Source organism: Cebus imitator, unplaced genomic scaffold (genome assembly GCF_001604975.1).
Source record: "Cebus imitator isolate Cc_AM_T3 unplaced genomic scaffold, Cebus_imitator-1.0 Scaffold336, whole genome shotgun sequence".
Lineage (NCBI taxonomy): Eukaryota > Metazoa > Chordata > Mammalia > Primates > Cebidae > Cebus > Cebus imitator.
This window is the reverse complement of record NW_016107651.1, coordinates 1,516,883-1,537,846: the sequence shown is the minus strand read 5'-3', so window position 1 is coordinate 1,537,846 and position 20,964 is coordinate 1,516,883. Positions and strand designations below refer to the sequence as shown.

General features: G+C 34.4%; 1 protein-coding gene across 3 annotated transcripts in view; it reads left to right on the top strand.

Moving 5' to 3' along the window:
* CCDC82 (coiled-coil domain containing 82) overlaps positions 1 to 20,618 on the top strand; it is a 36,979-nt gene extending 16,361 nt beyond the window's left edge. For 2 of the 3 annotated variants that reach the window (XM_017505287.2, XM_017505288.2), the window contains exons 4-8: positions 533 to 625; positions 2,435 to 2,559; positions 8,490 to 8,660; positions 14,221 to 14,406; positions 19,659 to 20,618. In XM_017505287.2, coding sequence (XP_017360776.1) covers positions 533 to 625; positions 2,435 to 2,559; positions 8,490 to 8,660; positions 14,221 to 14,406; positions 19,659 to 19,724 — 641 coding nt within the window. In that variant the 3' untranslated portion in view covers positions 19,725 to 20,618. Of the gene's footprint in view, positions 1 to 532; positions 626 to 2,434; positions 2,560 to 8,489; positions 8,661 to 14,220; positions 14,407 to 14,771; positions 17,093 to 19,658 lie in introns of those variants that run through there. The other variant, XM_017505289.2, reaches the window with a different exon arrangement.
* The last annotated feature ends 346 nt before the right edge of the window (positions 20,619 to 20,964 follow it).

Below are 20,964 nucleotides of genomic sequence, written 5' to 3'. Positions count from 1 at the left end.
GGGGAAGGAAATATACAAGATTTCTAATTGATATAGAAAGCCCTAAATCTGGGGCAGCATGAAAAGGGAAATGGAGTTTTTTATAGCCATTGGGGTTCTGGCTAAAGTAGCAGCTTCCTGGTCAATTTCACATGTAATGTGTTTTACAGAATAAGTCATATTAGTAAACTGTCTTTGGAGGTTTTCTCTCCTGTTCTCTCACTCTAAGTGTCAAATTGATAAATATTGGTGTACAAGGGATAATTTTTAGTTTTCCAGAACATATTTTAATATTCTCTGAACAGTTTTCTTAAGTTTGGGAAGTGATTTGAAATAACAAGTAGACCCTTTAGATTGGAAGCCAATAAGTTTGGAAAATGGAGATTTTCTCCCTGACTAGACAAGTCATCGAGGAAGCTATGAAATTAGGATGATTAAACTGTTTCTACTATCTATAAAGTTTTAATTTCCTAGCATTGAAGAATGGAACCTATTGTATTCAACAAATTATTTTGTCTGCTGTATTCTAATATTTATTTAAAATTAATTTCAGATTCTTTTAGTGACCACTATACTCATTTTGAAAGAGTTGTGAAGGCTCTTCTGATCAATGCTTTAGATAAATCTTTCCTGGGAACATTGTATGGTAAGTTAATAGTATGAATGAAATAATTGGTTTTTATTACTTTTTCCAATTTTAAAACAACCTCACTTTTAAAACTATGTAGATTAAACAAAACCAACAAGGATCATTCGTAAGACCTTCCAATTTTTTCCCTGTAGGATCAGCTACAGCAAAACTCCATGTAAAATGCTTGTTAGTGTTTATTATCTGAGATATATGGAAAGTAAGTTTGTGACAGGTCCTTGTCCTAGATAGTTAACAGTGGATTTTACAGTGTAACACATAAAACAGCAGAGTGTATTAATACTCATGTGCCAAACCAGCCTCCCAGAGCTGTGAATTTCACTAAAAGTTCCTTGCTTTTTTCTGCTTTTGTGCCTTTGCCCATGCTTTTCTTCTTAGAAAATAATCCCTTTTTGTCCCAGAGGTTTTAGGTGAGTATAAAAACATTTCTACTATGAAACTATCCATGACCCATTCACATAATATTTGTTATTCTTATTTGTGCCACCATCATCCTGATTATGGTGGTACTCATGGTACTCATTTATATGCACTTCTCATATTGTATTGAAAATGCATTTTCAATACGAAAATACCATCATCCTGAGTATGGTTCTATTCATGTATATGCACTTTACATATTGTATTGAAAATGTATTTTTGCTTTCTTCCCTTATCATAGTGTGGGAGCAAATTTATATATATATTCATAGGAATCTAATAGTGCAGGAATCTAATATTTCTTAAGTCGCTGTCATATCCCCAGCACTCTGCTGTTTTATGTGTTATATATTCCTGCACTCATGTTTCTTAAAGTCTAATGGGAGAGACAGACAATAAATGAGTAAGCATAATATAATATGATTTCAACGAGTGATTAGTTGTTATAAAAAAGAATAAAATAGGGTAAGAAGATAGAGAATAAGGGAAGGTAAAGTTTATGTTGTATGTTAGTTCGAGTGGTCAAAGAAGGCCTCTCAGGAGGTAACTTTTAACAGAAACCTGAATGATGCAGAGGGAGTAAGTAATATGTGGATTACTTGCTTAGCAGAGGGCAAAGGAAGTGCTAACGCCTTTAGAAAGGAGTAAGTTTGGTGTGTTCAAGAGCAACTAGAAGGCCTGTGTGGCTGGAATGGAATGAGATAGGAGAGAGGGAGGAAAGAGGAGCTCAGAGAAGTAGGCTGAGGACAGAAGCCATGGTAAGGTGTTTGTAAGCCATGGTAAGGTGTTTGAATTTGTGATGATTTTAAGAAATATGATAAATTCATTAGCTAAATTAATTAATAAAACTTCCAGTAAGTTAGGAAAATAAAGCTTGAATTCATACTGTGACACATATATAGCGTATATACTGTGAGCCAAATTAGGAAGGCAGTAATGAGTGTAGCATGCTAAAGAAGAGTGAGAAAAAGGCCTAGCCAGAAAAGAGCATTCTGATTTGTTGACACAACAAGTTACTGTGGAATCAGTAGAATAAAATCAGTTGCAGATGACCTTGAAAGTCTACTCAGAAGTTTGAGCTTTATCTGGAATTCAGGAGCTAATCCATGTCAGTTTTGTATAAGAGAATAAAAAATAATTTGGCAAGCTTTTTCATCCGGCTTTTTTTGTTATCAGAAAATAATGTTAAAGCTTGTTTTATACTTATAAGGAGAACTATAGTGTCCTTACTCTGTTTTTTCTTAATGTTCTGATGGAATTATTTTTTTAATATTTTTTCCTAATTTAAAATGTTCCCAACCAAGTCGGGAAGAAATTTTTAAGTATTAAATTGCTTAAATATTTCTTATTAACAAAATGATTTTTTGTTATTTATCCCTTGAACAGATGGCAAGAGGCAAAAATCATATGCAAAAGATATGCTCACATCTCTTCATTATTTGGATAACCGCTTTGTTCAACCTCGTCTAGAGAGTTTGGTATCTAGAAGTCGTTGGAAAGAACAATATAAGGTATACAGTTTGTTTTTGAATCTCTGCTTGGGGGTTGGGGCAGCAGACCTCTCAGGATTTAAAATCTAGACTGAATAATCTTCTAAAATACTGGCATTTCTTTGTTAAATAATCAGCTTATTATTTCTCACATCTTCTAAAAGCTATTATTGTTTTAATCATTCACATTAACTATATCCAATAATTAAATGGTTCAAAATGACGAATTTCTTTAGAACATCTCCAGGGCTTAGCCCATCTTTTAAAATTAGATCATCTCACAGGGTGTTGTTACATCAGAAGAGATAGTTCCATAGCCAAAGAAATTTGAGAATCAGTGGATTTAATGTAATCTGGTTTCTTTACTGGAAGACTTTTCCCGAGCATTATATGTGAATTTATACTGTAAATATTCAAAGGGGGATATAGAATGCAATACTTCCTAAATTTGTGTTTTAGTCTATGAAGCTCTGTTTTATGAAACACCTGTTTACCTCTTAATGATGCTTGATTTCCATAACACATTGTTTGGCCTAGATAGTGTTTGGCATCTTTTCATTACTTTAAGATTGTATAATTCTACCAACTTGGAGAAAAACCTTTTTAATTTATAAGATTTGCCACATTTTGTTTCATGTACTAGGTATCTATTTTATGATCTCTAATAGCAGAGGATGTACTATATGATTTGTAAGGGTTTTCTCCCCACTACTTCTAACATTCTATATTCTAATGATTAACAAGATAAAAAAAATGAAAAGATAATCAAAGTTTAAGTTATTTAAAATCCTTTTAGCACTTAAATCACTAGTTCCTGTACCTCATTTATGACAAGAGATTTGGTTCCATCCAAGGCTTTTCAGCCTTGTTGAATTATGTGGTGATAAATTAGTCATAGATTAGATTTAAAAGACAGTGTAGGATTACAGAAAGAATTAAAAGACTTTAAGTTGGAGGATGGCTTGAGTTTAGGGCTATCTTTTTGGCTTTTGATAAATTTAACCTCTCTGACCCCATTTCTTCTTCATAGGTGGCAAATATTTATCTATTTGCCACCTATGAAATACTGTATCTACTTACTTTCTTTGAAGATAAAGTACAAGCACGGCTTTTAGAACGTGGCATAAATACTGTTTTATTTAATAGAAAAATATAGCATATACAAGCATACCTTGTTTTATTGCATTCCACATTATTGCACTTTGCATATAATTTGTTTTTTTTGAGATTGAAAGTTTTGGCAATTCCCCATGGAACAAGTCTGTTGATACTATTTTTCTAACACCATGTGCTTATTTGTCTCTGTCACAATTTGGTAATTATTGCAGTATTTCATACTTTTCCATTATTACATATTTTATGATGATCTGTGATCAGTCATCTTTGATGTTACTATTATACTTGTTTGGGGGTGCAACAAACCATGCCTACATGACAGTGAACTTAATTGATAAATGTGTGTGCTCACCGCTACATCAACTGGCTGTTTTCCCATATCTCTTCCTCTCCTCAGGCATCCTTATTCCATAAGACCCAACAGTAATGAAATTAGGTCGATTAATAACCCTAAAATTGCTTCTGATTATTCAAGTGAAAGGAAGAGTTGCATGTCTCTCACTTTAAATCAAAAGTGAGGAATGATTAAGCTTTTTGAAGAAAGCATGTGAAAAGCTCACTTAGGCTGAAATGTAAGCCTCTTGTGTCAGACAGTTAGCCAAGTTGTAAATGCAAAGGAAAGTTCTTGAAGGAAATTAAAAACAATACACAAATGATTGAAACAGCCTTACTGCTGATATGGAGAACATTTTAGTGGTATGGATAGAAGATCAAACTAGCAACAACATTCTTGTAAGCTAAAGACGAATCCAGAGCAAGGCATTAATTTTTTACTTCTATGAATACTCGGTGAGGTGAGGAAACCTCAAATACAAAAATTAGCTGGGCTTGGTGGTATACTCCTGTAGTCCCACCTACTCAGAAGGCGGAGGCAGGAGAATTGCTTGAACCTGAGAGGCGGAGGTTGCAGTGAGTCAAGATCACGCCATGGCACTCCAGCCTGGCGCCTGGCAACAGAGCGAGACTCTGTCTCAAAAAAACCAAAAATAAATAAAAATAAATATAAAACTTGAAAGTCAAAATTACTCCTTGATCCATGGGCTACAGAATGGATGTGTTGGAAGGTATTAAAATGACATTAATCTCCTTGTAAATCTCCATCAAAACTCTTGGGTGATCAGGTGCACTGTCAATGAGCAACAATATTTTGAAAAGATGTTTTTTTACTGAGTAGTAGGTCTTAACAATGGTTTTAAAATAGTAAACTATGCTGTAAACAGATTTGTCATTCAGGTTTTGTTGTTCCATTTATAGTGCACAAGCAGAGTCAGTTTAGCATAATTCTTAAAGGGCCCATTTACCTAGGAATGGTAAATGAGCATTAGCTTCAACTTAGATCACCAGCTGCATTAGCCCCTAACAAGACAGTCAGCCTGTCCTTTGTATTTTTAGTATAAACAGGGTTTCACCATGTTGGCCAGGATGATCTCAATCTCTTGACCTTGTGATCCGCCTGCCTCAGCCTCCTAAAGTGCTGTGATTAGAGGCGTGAACCACCATGTCTGGCCTTCAAGTTTTATTATGTAAGAAATAAATTCCAGGCCAGGTGCAATGGCTCACGTTTGTAATCCCAGCATTTTGGGTGGCCAAGGCAGTGGATCACCTGAGGTCAGGAGTTCAAGATCAGTTTGGCCAACATGGTGAAACCCCATCTCTACTAAAAATACAAAAATTAACCAAGTGTCATGATGTACACCTGTAATTCCAGCTATTGGGGAGGGTGAGGCAGGAGAATCGCTTGAACCTGGGAGGCAGAGGTTGCCGTGAGCCAAGATCACATCACTGCACAAGAGTGTGGGTGACAGAGCAAGACTCCATCTCAAAAAAAAAACAAAAGAAATGTATTTCATTGTAGCTGCCATAGACTGTGATTCTTCTGATGGATCTAGGCAAAGTAAATTAAAAACCTTCTGGAAAGTGTTCATCATTCTAGATGCCATCAAGGGCGTTTATGATTGATGGAAGAAGGTAAAATATCAACATTAAGAAGAGTTTGAAAGAATTTGATTCCAACCCTCCTGGATGACTTGAAGGAGTTCAGGACTTCAGTGGAGGAAGTAACTACAGATAAAACTGAAGTAGCAAGACAACTAGAAGTGAAACAAAGATGTGACTGGTTTGCTGCAATCTCATGATAAAAGTTGAATGGGTGAGGAGTTGCTTCTTACAGATAAGCAAAGAACATGATTTCTTGAGATGGAAACTACCCCGAGGGAAGGAAAGATGCTACAAACATTGTTGAAATTTCAACAGTGGATTTAGAATATGGTTGTTAGAGCATTGTCAGGGCTTGAGAGGATTGACTCCGATTTTGAAAGAAGTTCTGTTCTGCATAACGTACAATCAAACACCATTGCATGCTACAGAGAAATCATTCATGAAAGGAAGAGTCAATGGATGCAACACACTTTATTGTTGTCTTATTTTAAGAATGCATGCAACAAAATTTATTGCCTTATTTTAAGAAATTGCCACAGCCACCCCAGCCTACAGCAACTAGCTCCCTATCAGTCAGTAGCCATCCTACTGAGGCAAAACACTATCAGCAAAAAGATGCCTACTCACTGGAGTTTCAGATGACTGTTAGCATTCTTTAGACCTAAAGTACTTTTTAATTTACTATAGCTTAAATTACATACATTTTAGACATAACACTGTTGCATACTTAATAGACTACAGCATGGTGTAAACAACTTTTATGTGTACTAGAAAACCAGAAAATTTGTGTTACACATTATCGGTATATTTACTTTATTGTGGTGATCTGGAACGAAATATGCAATATCTCTGAGGTATACCTGTACCATATTTATAGATTATTTAACTTTAGCCAAGTAGTCTACAAGTAAACTAAAATATTTTATTATCTTCAAAGTAACCCCATGTGGAAGACACCATTTTTGGAGAGAATAGAGGGGTCTCACTCTGTGGCCCAGGCTGGACTTGAACTTCTGGGCTCAAGATCTTTCCACCTCAGCCTCCTGAGTTTCTGGGACTATAGGCATGTGCCACTGTGGCCGCTAGAGGGCACTATTTTTTTTTTTTTTTTTTTGAGACGGAGTTTCACTCATGTTACCCAGGCTAGAGTGCAATGGCGCGATCTCGGCTCACCGCAACCTCCGCCTCCTGGGTTCAGGCAATTCTCCTGCCTCAGCCTCCTGAGTAGCTGGGATTACAGGCACGCACCACCATGCCCAGCTAATTTTTTGTATTTTTAGTAGAGACGGGGTTTCACCATGTTGACCAGGATGGTCTCAATCTCTTGACCTCGTGATCCACCCGCCTCGGCCTCCCAAAATGCTGGGATTACAGGCTTGAGCCACCACGCCCGGCCGAGGGCACTATTATTTCCCCTCTTTTAGAGATGAGAAAACTGTCTCAGAAAAATAAAGTAACATAAGGTTCCACTGTTAATAATTAGACAGGCTTGTATTAAACTGAGAGTCACTCAGACTCCAAAACCCATGCCAATATGCCATATTATGTTTTACCATATTGTGGTGGGTACTACTGAATTTGGTTAATCTGATATTGGAATAATAACTGTAGGATACCAAAACATATTAGCTGAAAAATGGAGACATAGATGATTCAGTAAGATCTTAATAGGATAAGCTAGGTTATGCTACAGAAGATAAAGAATATGACAAACAAACCAAATAAACCAACAATAAAATCTCAATGGCTTAACCCATCAAAGTTTATTTTCACTAAACTATTTCACTATTTTCAGTGTTAGTCATCAGGGGTGCTTTGCTGATTGTAGTCACGCAGGGAAATGAGCTGATAGAGCTCCATAAAGGTTTCATCTTACCATGTGTTTCCATGGAGTACAGAAGAAGCAAGAAAGGAAGGTGGCTAGTTACCTATTCGGTCTGAATTTCAGCCTGTAAGTAATACATGTCATAAAGTGCCACCAAGTATGAGAAATATGAAAAGTTGACTCCCTGAAAATGTGGTATTGAATCATATAAAAGGAAACTGTCAGTATATTGGATACTTAATTAGCATCAGCTGGTAGAGGATATGAATGTGGTTTAGTAACCATGCTAATATGCTCATTGTGTGCAGTTCAAATATTGTATTAAAACCTAGTCTACACTACCACTTAGAATACTAGTATTTAGCACAGGCCTAGAACATAAGCAGAAATTCTCAGGCACAAGTAACTAATAATGAAGCTTATTTATAAATGCCAAGTATTTTCTCTTACTTATTGATAACTGAGCTATTAAACTGTCCATATAAATACTGGACACATGGCAATCCTAGTGTCAACTTGTGTTTTCCACAGGACTATAGTAAGTTATCATAGGAGGATTGAATTATTTCTGGAATTTTTTTGTGTGGAAAATACATAATTCATACAATGGAAAGTGAATGTGATTTTTTTTCTGAAGTTTTAACTGGGCTACTTGAATTATTTTTCTTATATCATTCTACATTTTTGCTGCTTCTATTTTTAACTAACACCTCATTAACATTAACTAGAGTTGAGAAATGGAAAAGAAGTAAATTAAAATCTATCAAGGTTGCTACACTACTTAGTAGCTGCACTACTTAGTTGCAGCTGCAAAAGTGTAAGAGATATGAAACTAGTTTTTTCCTAGTCTGGTTTCTTTTCATGTAATAGCCAAGATTATAAATTGCTTTGTTTAAAAATATCTTGTAAAATACCTACTATGTGCTCAATATTAAAGTAAGAAATGCCAGGGTGTTTTCCTCTTATATCTCTTTGCACTGTGATTCTTAAGATGTTTTAATTTGGTTAGATTCTTACTCTTATTCTTATTTTTTATCTTTTAAACTTTTTTGTATTTTTTAATTGCTTTCAGGAGCGGGTAGAAAATTATTCTAATGTAAGCATTCATTTGAAGAATCCTGAAAACTGTTCCTGCCAGGCTTGTGGACTGCATCGCCACTGTAGATATTCAGTGCAATTATCAGGAAAGTTATATAACACCAGGACCATGGAAATAGATGATTTCATGTCACATGATAAACAGGTATTTTCTTCCCTCTAATTTTACTTTTCAGTATTTAGAAATTTTTAGTTCATAAACTTCCACAAATAACCCTAAGTATCCTAAGGAGAATTTGACCCAAGTAGAAACATTTTTGGCATATAATTCACCAAATTGGCACTCCACAAGTAAATAATGTAAGATAGCTGTTCATCTAATATGAGAGAATTTAAAAAAACACTGTGCTTCAACTAGCCTCTTTTAGAAGTATGTCAGAGTCTAGAGCAACCACCACATACTTAAGATGCTATTAATTTTGTATGAATAGAAAAAACTGAAGAGTAAGTATTTTTTCGACAAGAACATAGCAGTATAATGTGAAATGATAAAAAGTGCAGATGCTGACAACTTCTATTTATTTTTTCAATATTTGTAAGATTGCTGCATTTACAAATGCAAAAATTACATTTATAAATGCAAAAAATATTGAGAGCTTTTTCTGGTGACTTTACATATCCATGGAGAAGGTGTATGTTTAGAGAGGAAGAGACCCAAAGTTGTCTCTGAATCCTCCTAGTCAATTATTAAGATGGAAATTTGATATTTATCTGAATTCTTCTATTAAACTGGGTAGTATGATTTCTCAGTACTATTGAGCGGTAGGTGACCAGTTTCCTCTGAGAGATCTGGTTGCAAGAATTACTTAGAAAGGTTTTGTGGGGATAATGAATTCAAAATTGATCTGTAATGTTTTGTTCGACATGTTACTATATAAATATGAATATATATATATATTTAAGTCATATGTAAATTTCTCCATTGTTTAAAAACTGATCTATGACTTTTTATGAGCTAAGATATCTGGAATCCTAGCGAAAGTGATTTAAAATACATTTGGGACCATTTTCTGTTATGTAGATTAAATACATTGCTTTATTCTTAGTCTTTGCTGTCTATAGCTAATCCTGAAGAGGACAGTAGAGTAAGAAAATCACCTGTAGAGCTCTGACATTCCTGTGAAGATTCTATATAAAATAGTATTCAAATATTTAAAAAGCAAAGAATAAACTGAAAGCATGAACTAAAAGCAAAGAACATTAATGTTACTAGCCACATAAGAGAAAACTACAAAAGTTAACAAATATATGGGAAAATACTTATTCTGCATGTAAAGGTATACAATTAAAACTACTCTATGATGCCAGTTGATAACTCTTAAAGTGGCAAAGTATTTTCAAATCAAATGATAAAATGCGATGCTATCAAGGTTGCATTGAAACTAGTAAGTTCGTGGAAAGTAAGACTCCTAGAGGAGGCCGGGCGTGCTGACTCATTCCTGTAATCCCAGCACTTTGGGAGGTGGAAGCGGGTGGATTACATGAGGTCGGGAGTTCGAGATCAGCCTGACCAACATGGAGAAACCCCGTCTCTACAAAAAATTAGCCAGGTGTGATGACACACGCCTGTAATCCCAGCTACTTGGGAGGCTGAGGTAGAAGAATTGCTTGAACCCAGGAGGCAGAGGTTGCAGTGAGATAAGATTGCACCATTGCACTCCAGCCTGGGCAGCAAGAGTGAAATTCTGTCTCAAAAAAAACACTTCTAGAGGAAAAAAGAGGTGATATATATCTTTTAAAAATACTAGGTTTTTAGAGCTAACGTCACAAAGCTATATATTATTTAATGTCTATAAGTTTATCTTTTGCAAAGCAGTTCAGTAAAAAGCAGATGATATAATCATGAAGTTGATTGAAACATTATTTACAATACAAAAAATGGAAATAATCCAAATAAAAATTAGTGATTTAATAGCCTATGGTATAGCAGCATTATGTGGCAGAATTTTTATAATACAATCATTAAATTAAATTATGAAAGTTAGGAAATAATGCTAGGTTGAAAGTATAATAATAATTACTGTTTGCACTATCTTTACATCTATATAAAATGTGTGTATGCATATGTAACCATATGTAAACATTAGTTATTATTTATGTTAAGGATGTGATTGAAATTTTTAAATATAAAATTGTTTTTTCACTTTTTCTTTAAAGTGAAGAATAACTTATTAAAATTTATTTTATATCCTGCTTCAGTACAGTGTAAATGCATATATGTAAAGAAGGAAAAACCAGGAGAGAAAATAAACTAGTTATAATCCAGAGCATTAAAGAGACTGTGCCTAACCCCACACCCATCTTCAAGTTATTTTGAAAACTAATTATTTTGTGTTGCTGCTTGTAGTTATGTAAAATTGAGATTCTTTAAGATTAACTAAAGTTCTTTTTAAGAGTGTAAATAATACTTTTAATGAATTCACTTAGCAGCAAATTGGTTTCATATGAAAACTTTTCTCCTTACTTGAGATTAGCTTATTTAAAAGAAAGGATGCTTTGATGGAAAGTGGAATTATTGGGGGAAGGGTAATTTGGTTACAACAGTATTGATAGGGTACTAAGACGAGAGGGCTAGGACCATCTGAATGTGATAAATTTAGGGACATAGATGAGAAGGAAAGTACCTGGATGAAAGAGAGTTGTGAAATCTGAAAGATAGTTTGGGAAAACTAAAAACATTCTTGGATTTATGTTTAGTTTTGCCTAGAGACTATCCAGACTCCTTAAGATACTTAGGATCTGGTGGGAAGAAGCAATAATTTTGAGGCAAATGGCATTGTATAATATGTCCATGCAAAAAACAAACAAAAAACCAAACCAAAAGGAAATAGAATCCTTTGGATTGGTATTGTACTGTCTTTCTGAAGACCCAGAAACAGAAAACAAACCTTTCCCCAGAAAACTTTACTACTGTTTCCTTGAGAATCTTCGTCTTCATTCTTCTTACTTTAACTTCCATAAGGAGCAGGCTCCTCTGCGTATAAATAAGAGCTTAGAGAACTACTTCAAAAAGCTACCTACAGTAGGCTGGATATTACAAAGTCTGCACAGTGCATGTTTCACTATATTTCCTTGCCTCAGTTTGTTATCCAAATTTAATTTACACTCCACATGATAGAGCTAATAAATTAGAAATCAGATTCTTTCTGCTGCTTTCTTCTGCTTTAGGAAAATTCAGTGATAGATTTTTAGCTCCATCTCCAGTCTTTAAATATGTACTACTGGTTGGTTCATACTGATAACTGAACTGACTCAGTCTCATATTTATCAGTTCATAGAACTGTGCTTAACCCTGCATAGTCATCATTTATATGTCATCTTGCTTATCTGCTTTGTGAATACTCACCACAGCACTTATTTTTCTACCTGTGGTATTTTTATACTAATTTTCTTGTTAGAATAATTTCCTTAATGTACAGAAATTGAACTAGATAATTAGAGTTATTTCTAAATATATTTTTCTGGACATTTAAGGAAATCATTCTAACACCATAGATTGTTACCTGTTTTAGTACTTTATACAAGTTGATTCCTACAGTATAAGCTGTGTTGTACTGTATATTTCAATTCATATCGTAAAGAAATACAGTGGGCTGTAACAATACACTGAAAATAGGCATGGGGTGAGGGTAAATTCACTTGGAGAAATATTACAGCTATCATATGCATCTACTGTTTTCTGGAAAACTTTAGAATAGTGGTACCCTTCTATATAGGCTCTTACATATAAAATGTGATCAAGTTTTGGGAGTAAATAATATAAGAATATTTTAAGGTAATTTTGGATTTATAGATCTATATGATGATAAGTAGATGCCAAGAGGGTAGGAATTAGAAATGGAAAGAAGTAAACCGTAATGTTAAATATTTTCAAAGGATACTTTTTTTTATATACAGGAAAAAAAAAATGAGACTTTTAAACACCTCTCCTTCCCTCTTGTTTCAACTTAAGAATGCTATACAGATAAATTCCTCTTGTTTTGTGGAAATACAGAATAAATGTGATAGAAATACAAGTCATTTTATCATATGCCTCTACTTCATCTAGAACAGCTGTAGCTGAGTTCTCCCACACAATCTACTTTGATGGCAGAAATGGAGACGCACAGGCTACCCATAAAGTCACTGCAACTTTTGTGTTGTCTTTTTACACAAAGTTGGAGGTATTAACAAGTGAATTGCTGAAATGTCATTTACTACCAGGACTGCTTTGATGATAAGGTTGAATTGGAAAACTTACTTTTAATAAGCAAGCCATGTACAGTAACACCTGTTTACTTCTATGATCTGCAAAGCGGGAAGGTTTTTACAGAGCCATGAAAAGAAATCTGAACATGCTTTTCTTAAACTTTTGAAGATTTGAAGAAGGATTGTAAAATGTCCAAGATACAATTTTCACACACACACACACACACACACACACACACACAAAACACATCAAACCTGACTATTGCTAATTTGTGATATAACTTCTGTTCATTTTTGGAAACATACTCCTGGTTTGTCTTTCATCACTTGTATGTTTCCTTGCAGTGTGGATTCAGGAAACAAGTGTATTGTTCTGTCAGGCAGAACACAAGTTATATAGATAAATATTAAAACTATACCACTTGTACTCATGAAAGCATAACCCATTAGTGAACTTAGTTAGGTATAAACACAAACACATAAGTCAGCAAGAAGTTTACTGTTGCCTTAGGTTACTCCATGAGAATAAAATTGACCATATCATAATGTTGGGAGCCCTTTCTGATGCATTTTCTACAGTGGCTAAAATAATTTAGGTAAAAATATATTTAATTTGGTTAGTGCAATGAGACTGTCTTCCTACTTTAGCTGTAGGTTTATATAACAAATTTTAAAAATTCAAAACATTCTCAAAGATAAAAGTTCTGATTGTTTGATTTCATAAAAAGAGTGTTCTTAATCATAGAATTATACAAGTCCATATAAACATAGGAATTAAAATGCTTACAGCTGGCTGACAGCAAAATATTGATGTCTTATTCACATACAACACCTTAAAGCAACCAGTATGCCTAAATACAAAGTTATTTTTTAATTTCCATCTTTTTTTTTTTGGGAAAAAGAAAAGTATCTGGTAAAAAACTGCCAATACTTAATTTTGGTGTAAGAGTTTGTTTCAGTTTTGCATGTCGCTTATAGCTAGAAAATTATTATAATCCAGGCATTTTTAACTCATAAATATAGACTTATAATGCTTTCCATGCTTTTTCTTACCTTACCCATCTTCTGCCTCACATTACAGCCATTTCTCTTTTTTCCCAAACTTGGCAAACTCTTGTGTTTTCAAGACTTAGTTGAAGCTTTATCAGTTTAGGGACTTTTCTCCTCTCTGGATTCGGCTAAGTGCCCTTCCTCACTAGCATTTTGATAGCATCTTGACACAGCAGTTTTCACATTGTTTTATAACCATTTGTCTTTCTCTCAGAACTGTAGCGCCCTAATACAGGTAATACATCTTTTATTTATGTATCTCTAGTGCCTTGCCCAATATTTGAAACCTCACAGGCGCTCAGTGTTTGACTAGTTGTGTAAGTAAGAGAAGGTAAAGGGATCATTTAAAGATAATAATGCATTTCAATTCCACCACTAAAGAAAATCTGAAAACCAGAAAGGAAATACATTCATTACCATATTATTCACTTCATATGTCAGATAATAATCTTTATTTCTTGATTTAGGTGTTCACTGTTGGCAGAATTTGTGCTGACCGTACCAGAATTTATCATAAACTGAAACATTTTAAATTCAAACTGTACCAGGAATGTTGCTCCATTGCAAAGACAGAAGAAGTTGAAGATGAACAGGTTAAAGAAACAGTGGAAAGAATTTTCAGTCAATCAAAAGAAAGTGGCTGGATTAAGGAGGTAAAGTGAATATGTGAGAATCTCAATCATGTCGATTCTGGAGCCTAATTGTGATTAGCAAAAGGAGACAAATGATTAGAAGATAGTGAAATTTAAGAGAATCTCTTTCTTCTCTCCTTTGTATTTTCTCTTCTTTCACTCATTCCTTTCATGCTTATCACTGTCCTTCTGAATAGATGCCCTGATGTTCTAAGGATTCACTCAGCCCATCAGATAAATTTTAATAAGCATTAATACTTTACTGAAGGACCTCTGTCCTTTCACTTTTATGTATGTATTGCTTACATATATATTAAGTCCCCTGATTTTTTTTTTTTTGACAGAGTATAGGACTCACCTCTGCTTGTCTGCTTCCTATTCTTTAGAACAGTTCTTGTGACCTGAGAGTGAAGAAGCACCTGGTGCCAGTCTGAGGAAAGGATCTCGGCTGCCAGTTCTAATACCACCCACATCCTCTTCTTGAGGACATGGGACTGAGCAGTGAGCACTATAACTGAAGATCGAGGGGAATGCAGAGGTTTCAGGCCACGGCACTGATTTTGACTCCCCCATATCCTATTGATCATTAAATTTGATATCAGGAGTAAAGTGGGGGCTTTGAAGAGTGCACTGGATTCCCGAAGATCTGCTGGCAGCTTATAAGCTCTGGTCTGCTCACAGAGCTTTTAGAATTGTTTATGGTATATGGAAATAATGCTAATATGACTGCAGTCTTCTAAAACCAGTCTAGTTACATGAATGTATAAGAGAGAACAAATCGTAGACTTTCAGGCAACTCATATCAACATTTAATCTTCAAAAGAAAAAAAAGCCTGACCTGAGATCCATTGCCTGGGTTATATCATAGGGACATTTGTAAAAAAGGAATATAAAAAATAAGGCAAGAAAGCTTAGAAAACAAACTTATTGGCAGAGGGAAAGAAAAGAGAATAGGAAAGTTTTTAGGACATGTCATGTTTAGTGGAGGTCTCCCAGTCTAGAGAATGACATCATTATTGATTTCCCTTTGACAATTATCCTACCACCACAAACCACCACCCAGTGATCTTGCCTGCCTCCCACATCTTGATCCTTACGTCCTTTCTCTCATTTTATTCTCTTCAGCTTTTTGCCTTTTACTTTGCTTCTACTTCTCCTACTCCAAATGCTTCTCCCCACTTACCCATACTCGTTCATTTGCCTTAGGAGAGAGCCATCACTTATGCAGTAACTTCCCGTCTTCATTTTCCTAGACAACATTAAATTCTTAAGTGCTTTTATTGATGCCTTTAAGTGTTGCCAACTCTCTAGTAGAATTGCAAAACCTATTGGGGTAGCACAGTTATAAAGAATTGGATACTATGTATAGAAAAATCACTGTGCATATACTGTATATGTTATATAATAGTATCATATATGGGGAAGAACACTGAACTTCTTGCAGAAAAAAAGCATTTTCAAATCACATGTCCCAGAGAAAGCTTAACAAGTTTTAGGACACCAGAAGGGACCTGGAATTTTTAAAAAAACATATTCTTTTTTTCATAATATAACACTTGGCTCTCAGGAAAAGAAAGGAGCTTAGCCTTTCTTTTCAAGAAAGCTCAGTGTCACATTATGCATAAAGAATAACGTTTAGCATTAGGTAGGCATTGAAGGTATTTCAAGATTGTGCATATCTAGGACAATATGCACATTTTTTCCACATAAAAATACCAAAGATCTTCTTTTTTTTTTTTTGAGATTCCTCCATTTAAAAAATTTGTAGGTTTTCTCAAAAGATTTCCTAGAAACCACAGAAGTTTATAGCCAATATAAACCCATTTGCAGCTTTTTGTGCTATGATGAAATTTCAAAATTTGTCAAGTGCTCTGATGTTTCTCATCCCCACTCTGTCTATCCCTCTCACTGTGTGCCTTTGGGTGATAGCACTGCATGTGTTTTGTGATGCGTGCCGCCTTTGGCTACAGTCTGGTAAAGTTACCCTAACCTTTTAGAATGCCTGGGGCTCAGGGTTACCTGAATGCCATCTCCATAGCATTTTCTGCTCGTATTTCCAAATTATGCCAACCCCTTTTTTTGCCTTAGACATACTACTTGCTTCTGTCTTTGTGCCTCTGGCTTGTATTCTACACCTTACTTTTTCCCTTGCCTGCTTCTTCAGCCATTTTACTTTCATTTCCTCAGGATGTCTCAGTCAGCATGTCTTCCCAAAGACATGCCAACTAGACTGACTTCATTCTTCTTGTTCTTCCTTCTAAAGGTTGAACTAGGGTGATCCATTTTTAATGTAATAATACTAAAGGGGTGTAGGAGCAACTTGAGTATAAGAAAAGAACAAATAATAGGAAAATTTTAATAAAACCAAAATACATAATAAACATAATGCATATCTTATTCTGAAGAAGAGTTCAATAACATACTCTAATATGACACCGGCAAAATTCTAATGAATACTGGTTCATTAAGAAGAAAGTGTATATGATGATGGGACCTCCTGAGAAGTTGAAGATAGGATTATTGGGATTGGCTGGTGGATGCGTGAACACCAGGTAGTAAAGAAAGCATGTCAATAGAAGTATCAAGTGCCAGTTTGTTCTGTAAATACTGTATGTAAAACTGTTACAAATGGCAGTTGTATGTAAATTTTAAATGTATTGAAGAATAGTTATATGAATAATAATTTAAAATTATAATTAGATATCCCTTGGCTTCCTTAAACACTTGTCATTTCTTTTCTTTCCCTTCCTTTTCAACTTTTTCTCTTTTTTCCCACCCATAAACTGATGCTTCTCAAAACATGGCCCTCAACTATGTCAGAATCACCTATAAGTTTTTGAAAAATGTATAATCCCCTAGCCTCATCCCAGATTTATTGAATGACAGACAAGCCTTGTGGATGTTAAACATCCAATATTTTTAGCACTGGTGATTCTTAAGTAGATAAAAGTTTGAGGGTCGCTGCTAAAACGTACCTGTTAACACCGAATTCTGTCCTCATCCTTTCAGTTTCCTTTGCAAATCATTTCCCTTCTGCAGTTCTAGCTGCTACTTCTGAGTAGACGATTCTAAACTTCTCTTATATTCTGACCTCTTTCCCAGACTTCATTTCCACAATTCTAACTGTTTTCATCAGTAGGTCCATCAGGCATTGTAAGACAGTAGTCTTCACTATTAAGACCCAAACCCTCCAAATTTTTAGTAAAGAATTATGAGAGCAGCATCTTTAGGGGGAGAGGATAGCAGAGTAATACTAACTGCAATGTTGTGAGTTTCACTTTCCTTTTCAAGATTTTTATTTTTTTTCTTGCCAAAACTGCATCCCAACCACACCATTTAAATCTCAGAAACAGCATACTCATACAGGTTAAAAATATAGGCTTAAGTATTTGCTTTGCCTCTTACTAGCAGTAGAATTTGGGAGCAAGCTATTTTACTTCTCTAAGCCTAAGTTTTTTCATCTGTAAAATAGCAACTAAAACAGTAATAATGATAAGGGTTTTGATTGTGGAGATTAAATGTGTAATATGTTTTAAGCATTTCGTATATTTCCTAGCTATTAGTAAGTGATCAATTAATCTTAACTGTTAGTTGCAATGAACGCAAGGAGAGGTTTTCCTTCCTCCTAGTTAGTATAGTTGAGATAAATTTTAATTGTCCTAGGTGGGTGTGGTGGTACACAGCTATAGTTCCAGTTACTTGGGAGGCTGAGGTGGTAGAATCACTTGAGTCCAGGAGTTCAAGGCCAGCCCCAGCAAGATAGTGAGACCCTGTCTCTTAAAAAATTTTTTAATTTTTAATTTTCAAAAAGAAATTTAATAAATAATAAAGAAGATATGAAGAAAGATAATATGAAAAGCATTAAAACATTCAAACTTTTAAATTATAAGTTTCTAATCCTAGAGTACTTTACTTGTATCTAATAAAACCTATCTAAGTACTAGGCCAAAGAAAATTCCTAAGTAGTCCCTAGGATATTTCCCCTTCTGTTATGTTCTTCTGTCTTTCCTGAGAAGGAGATCCAGTCAGATATCATAGGATTATAAAAAAGAGTTTCATAGCCTTCAAGGTCTAGAAGGAAAATGCACTTCTCACATTCCCTTCTGTAGGTCCCTGTCACCACAAAAGTCAGGGTCTCTGGGATCCTCTCTCATTTCACTGAGGATAGAAACAGAGTCAAGAAACCAGTATGTCATTAATCCCCTCACCAAAGTAAATACTTTGAACTCTGTATATCTGAAACTGAAATCATATATATCTTTCCCTCCCACAAAGATCCTGCAAAATAACCCTGCCATTATTCTGCTCCATCAACTTTGAAATCTCTAAATCATTCTTGACTCCTCTCTTAACTTGTTCCACCTTGTTCTTTACTCTTCATCTTCATTGCTATCACTCAAATTTGGATCCTCATGACCTAAATTGTTATCATAGATTGATAACTAGTTGCTGAACTATTCTAGAATGAATACTTTACCAACTCTCTTAAAATATACCTTAGATCAGTTCAGTCTCCTGCTCCAAAACCTTTAGCAATTTTCCATTACCTGTCAAATGATTGTTCAACTCTTTAGCCAGTATTTTATAATTTGTATTCTCTGAATTCAGTCTCTTTGGTTCAGTCTTTTTCCCTCTCTGCTCTCTTAAAATACCCAGGTTGTAGTCAAGTCCCATATTTTCTTGTCATGTCACTGTTTGGTGGTCTATTGTCTTTTACTGAAAACTCTCGCCACCAACTCTTTGCCTACCAAATCTGTTTTCCCAGGACAACTTAAATGCCACTCTTTTGCTGGTTACCTCAACTAACCATGACCTCTCTTCTGAACCTCATGACAGTGTCTGTACCTCTTTTGGCACTTATTACTGATTGTTATTGGTGTATTACTATGAACTCTATTCTCCTTAGGGGCAGGGAAAGTATCTTTAAAACTTTGTACATAGACAGTCATAGCAGAGCCTTTGATATATATGTTCAACAAACTTTTTATTAAGTTATTGAAGTTACTACATTTCTACTCAAAATATGATAATAGAAAAATTGTAATTTACAACACAGTTAGGAAATTAATAATGTTATTCACTTTGATCTCTTTCCAGTGCTTTTTATGAGTTGGAAATGCTTATTTGAAATTAAGTTTCTGTTTATCATAAAAAGATTTTTGTTCACGATTACCATGAAATGAACTTATCCTAATTGTGTCTGTAGTTTGCAAAGGCCCAGTTTATCTTCATTGCTTTGAGTAAAATAACTAGCTTTTCTATTGTATATACAGAAATATGGTCGACTTGAAGAATATCTCAATTTTGCGGATTACTTTCAAGAAGAGAAGTTTGACTGAATTGTAACACATTTCCATCAGAGAAGATTTTTTAAATTCCTATAAATGTGAAGATCATGATTCTTGTTTTTCTGTATCATGTGATGTATTTATACATTTTATATATATCTTCATGGCAAAATATTTTGTTTAAAACATGGTTATCTTTATTCCTGTGAAATGGCACTCTATAGTCTGATTGAACTTTTATGTGATGTACATAAAACATTATCTTAATAATTTTTAGGTCTGTAAGTGTATTTTAAAGTTATATAATCATGGCTTTACAACAGATGACTGTCAACTGAATGAGCTGTCCATGTCCTGCCAGTTTAGTCAAAATATATTGTATTTTAAAAATATATTTAGACTAACATCTACATGTATTTTTGCTGAATTCCTGTCCAGACCTGTTTATTATCCTTTTACAGTATTAAGTGATTTTCACTAACATATTTTTTACTGCTATCATCAAATCAGTGGGCCATGGAAGAAACTTCAATATATCATTCAGTTCAATCCCCTGGCTTCAGAAACAGATTGTTGCATATCCATTCTAAGTAGAGGAATGATTTTTTCCTTTTCTAGAAAGTTTCTCTTTCAAACATATTTCCGGTCTCCAGAGAGTCTTTCAACCTTCACATTCAGGAACAATTTTATGTAAATTTTCATGCTTTATAATGTTGATGCTTTTTTTCTATTCAATTTTGTCTATATGTTAATGATTAAGATGTTTTTTATTTATTTTTAGCCATAGCTTTTTCCATGTAAGTATATATGTTAGGGTCAGAACTGCAGAGAGATAAATACAGCCAAAAACACTTCAAAAGCATATTTTAGTATCTGCATTGCTTTGCACATCTAAATTTTGCCAAAAAGTAATAAAGTAAAATGGTCTCTGAGTGAACAAATGAACCCTGTCTATTCTATATTTTTAATTCTTAAAAGTGGTATTGTAGTAGGATCTATTCTACTATGGAACTTTAGATACCTTTTTCTTAATGGAAGTGTTGATTGAACTTGGATTCATCTATTACATGACTCATGGCATGGACTGCCGTGTACGTATCTATAAAAAGCTACATTAAGCCCATATATAGAAATTAGTTAATATTTTCTACAATTCATTTCCTGAAATTATCCATATTATTATTGTAAATAAATGTGGTGGAAAAAACTCACAATGTGGTGACAGTACTGATGCTGATGTTTAATGTTTAATGAGGAGTACATACCTTTTTCATATGTTGTGAAATGGAAA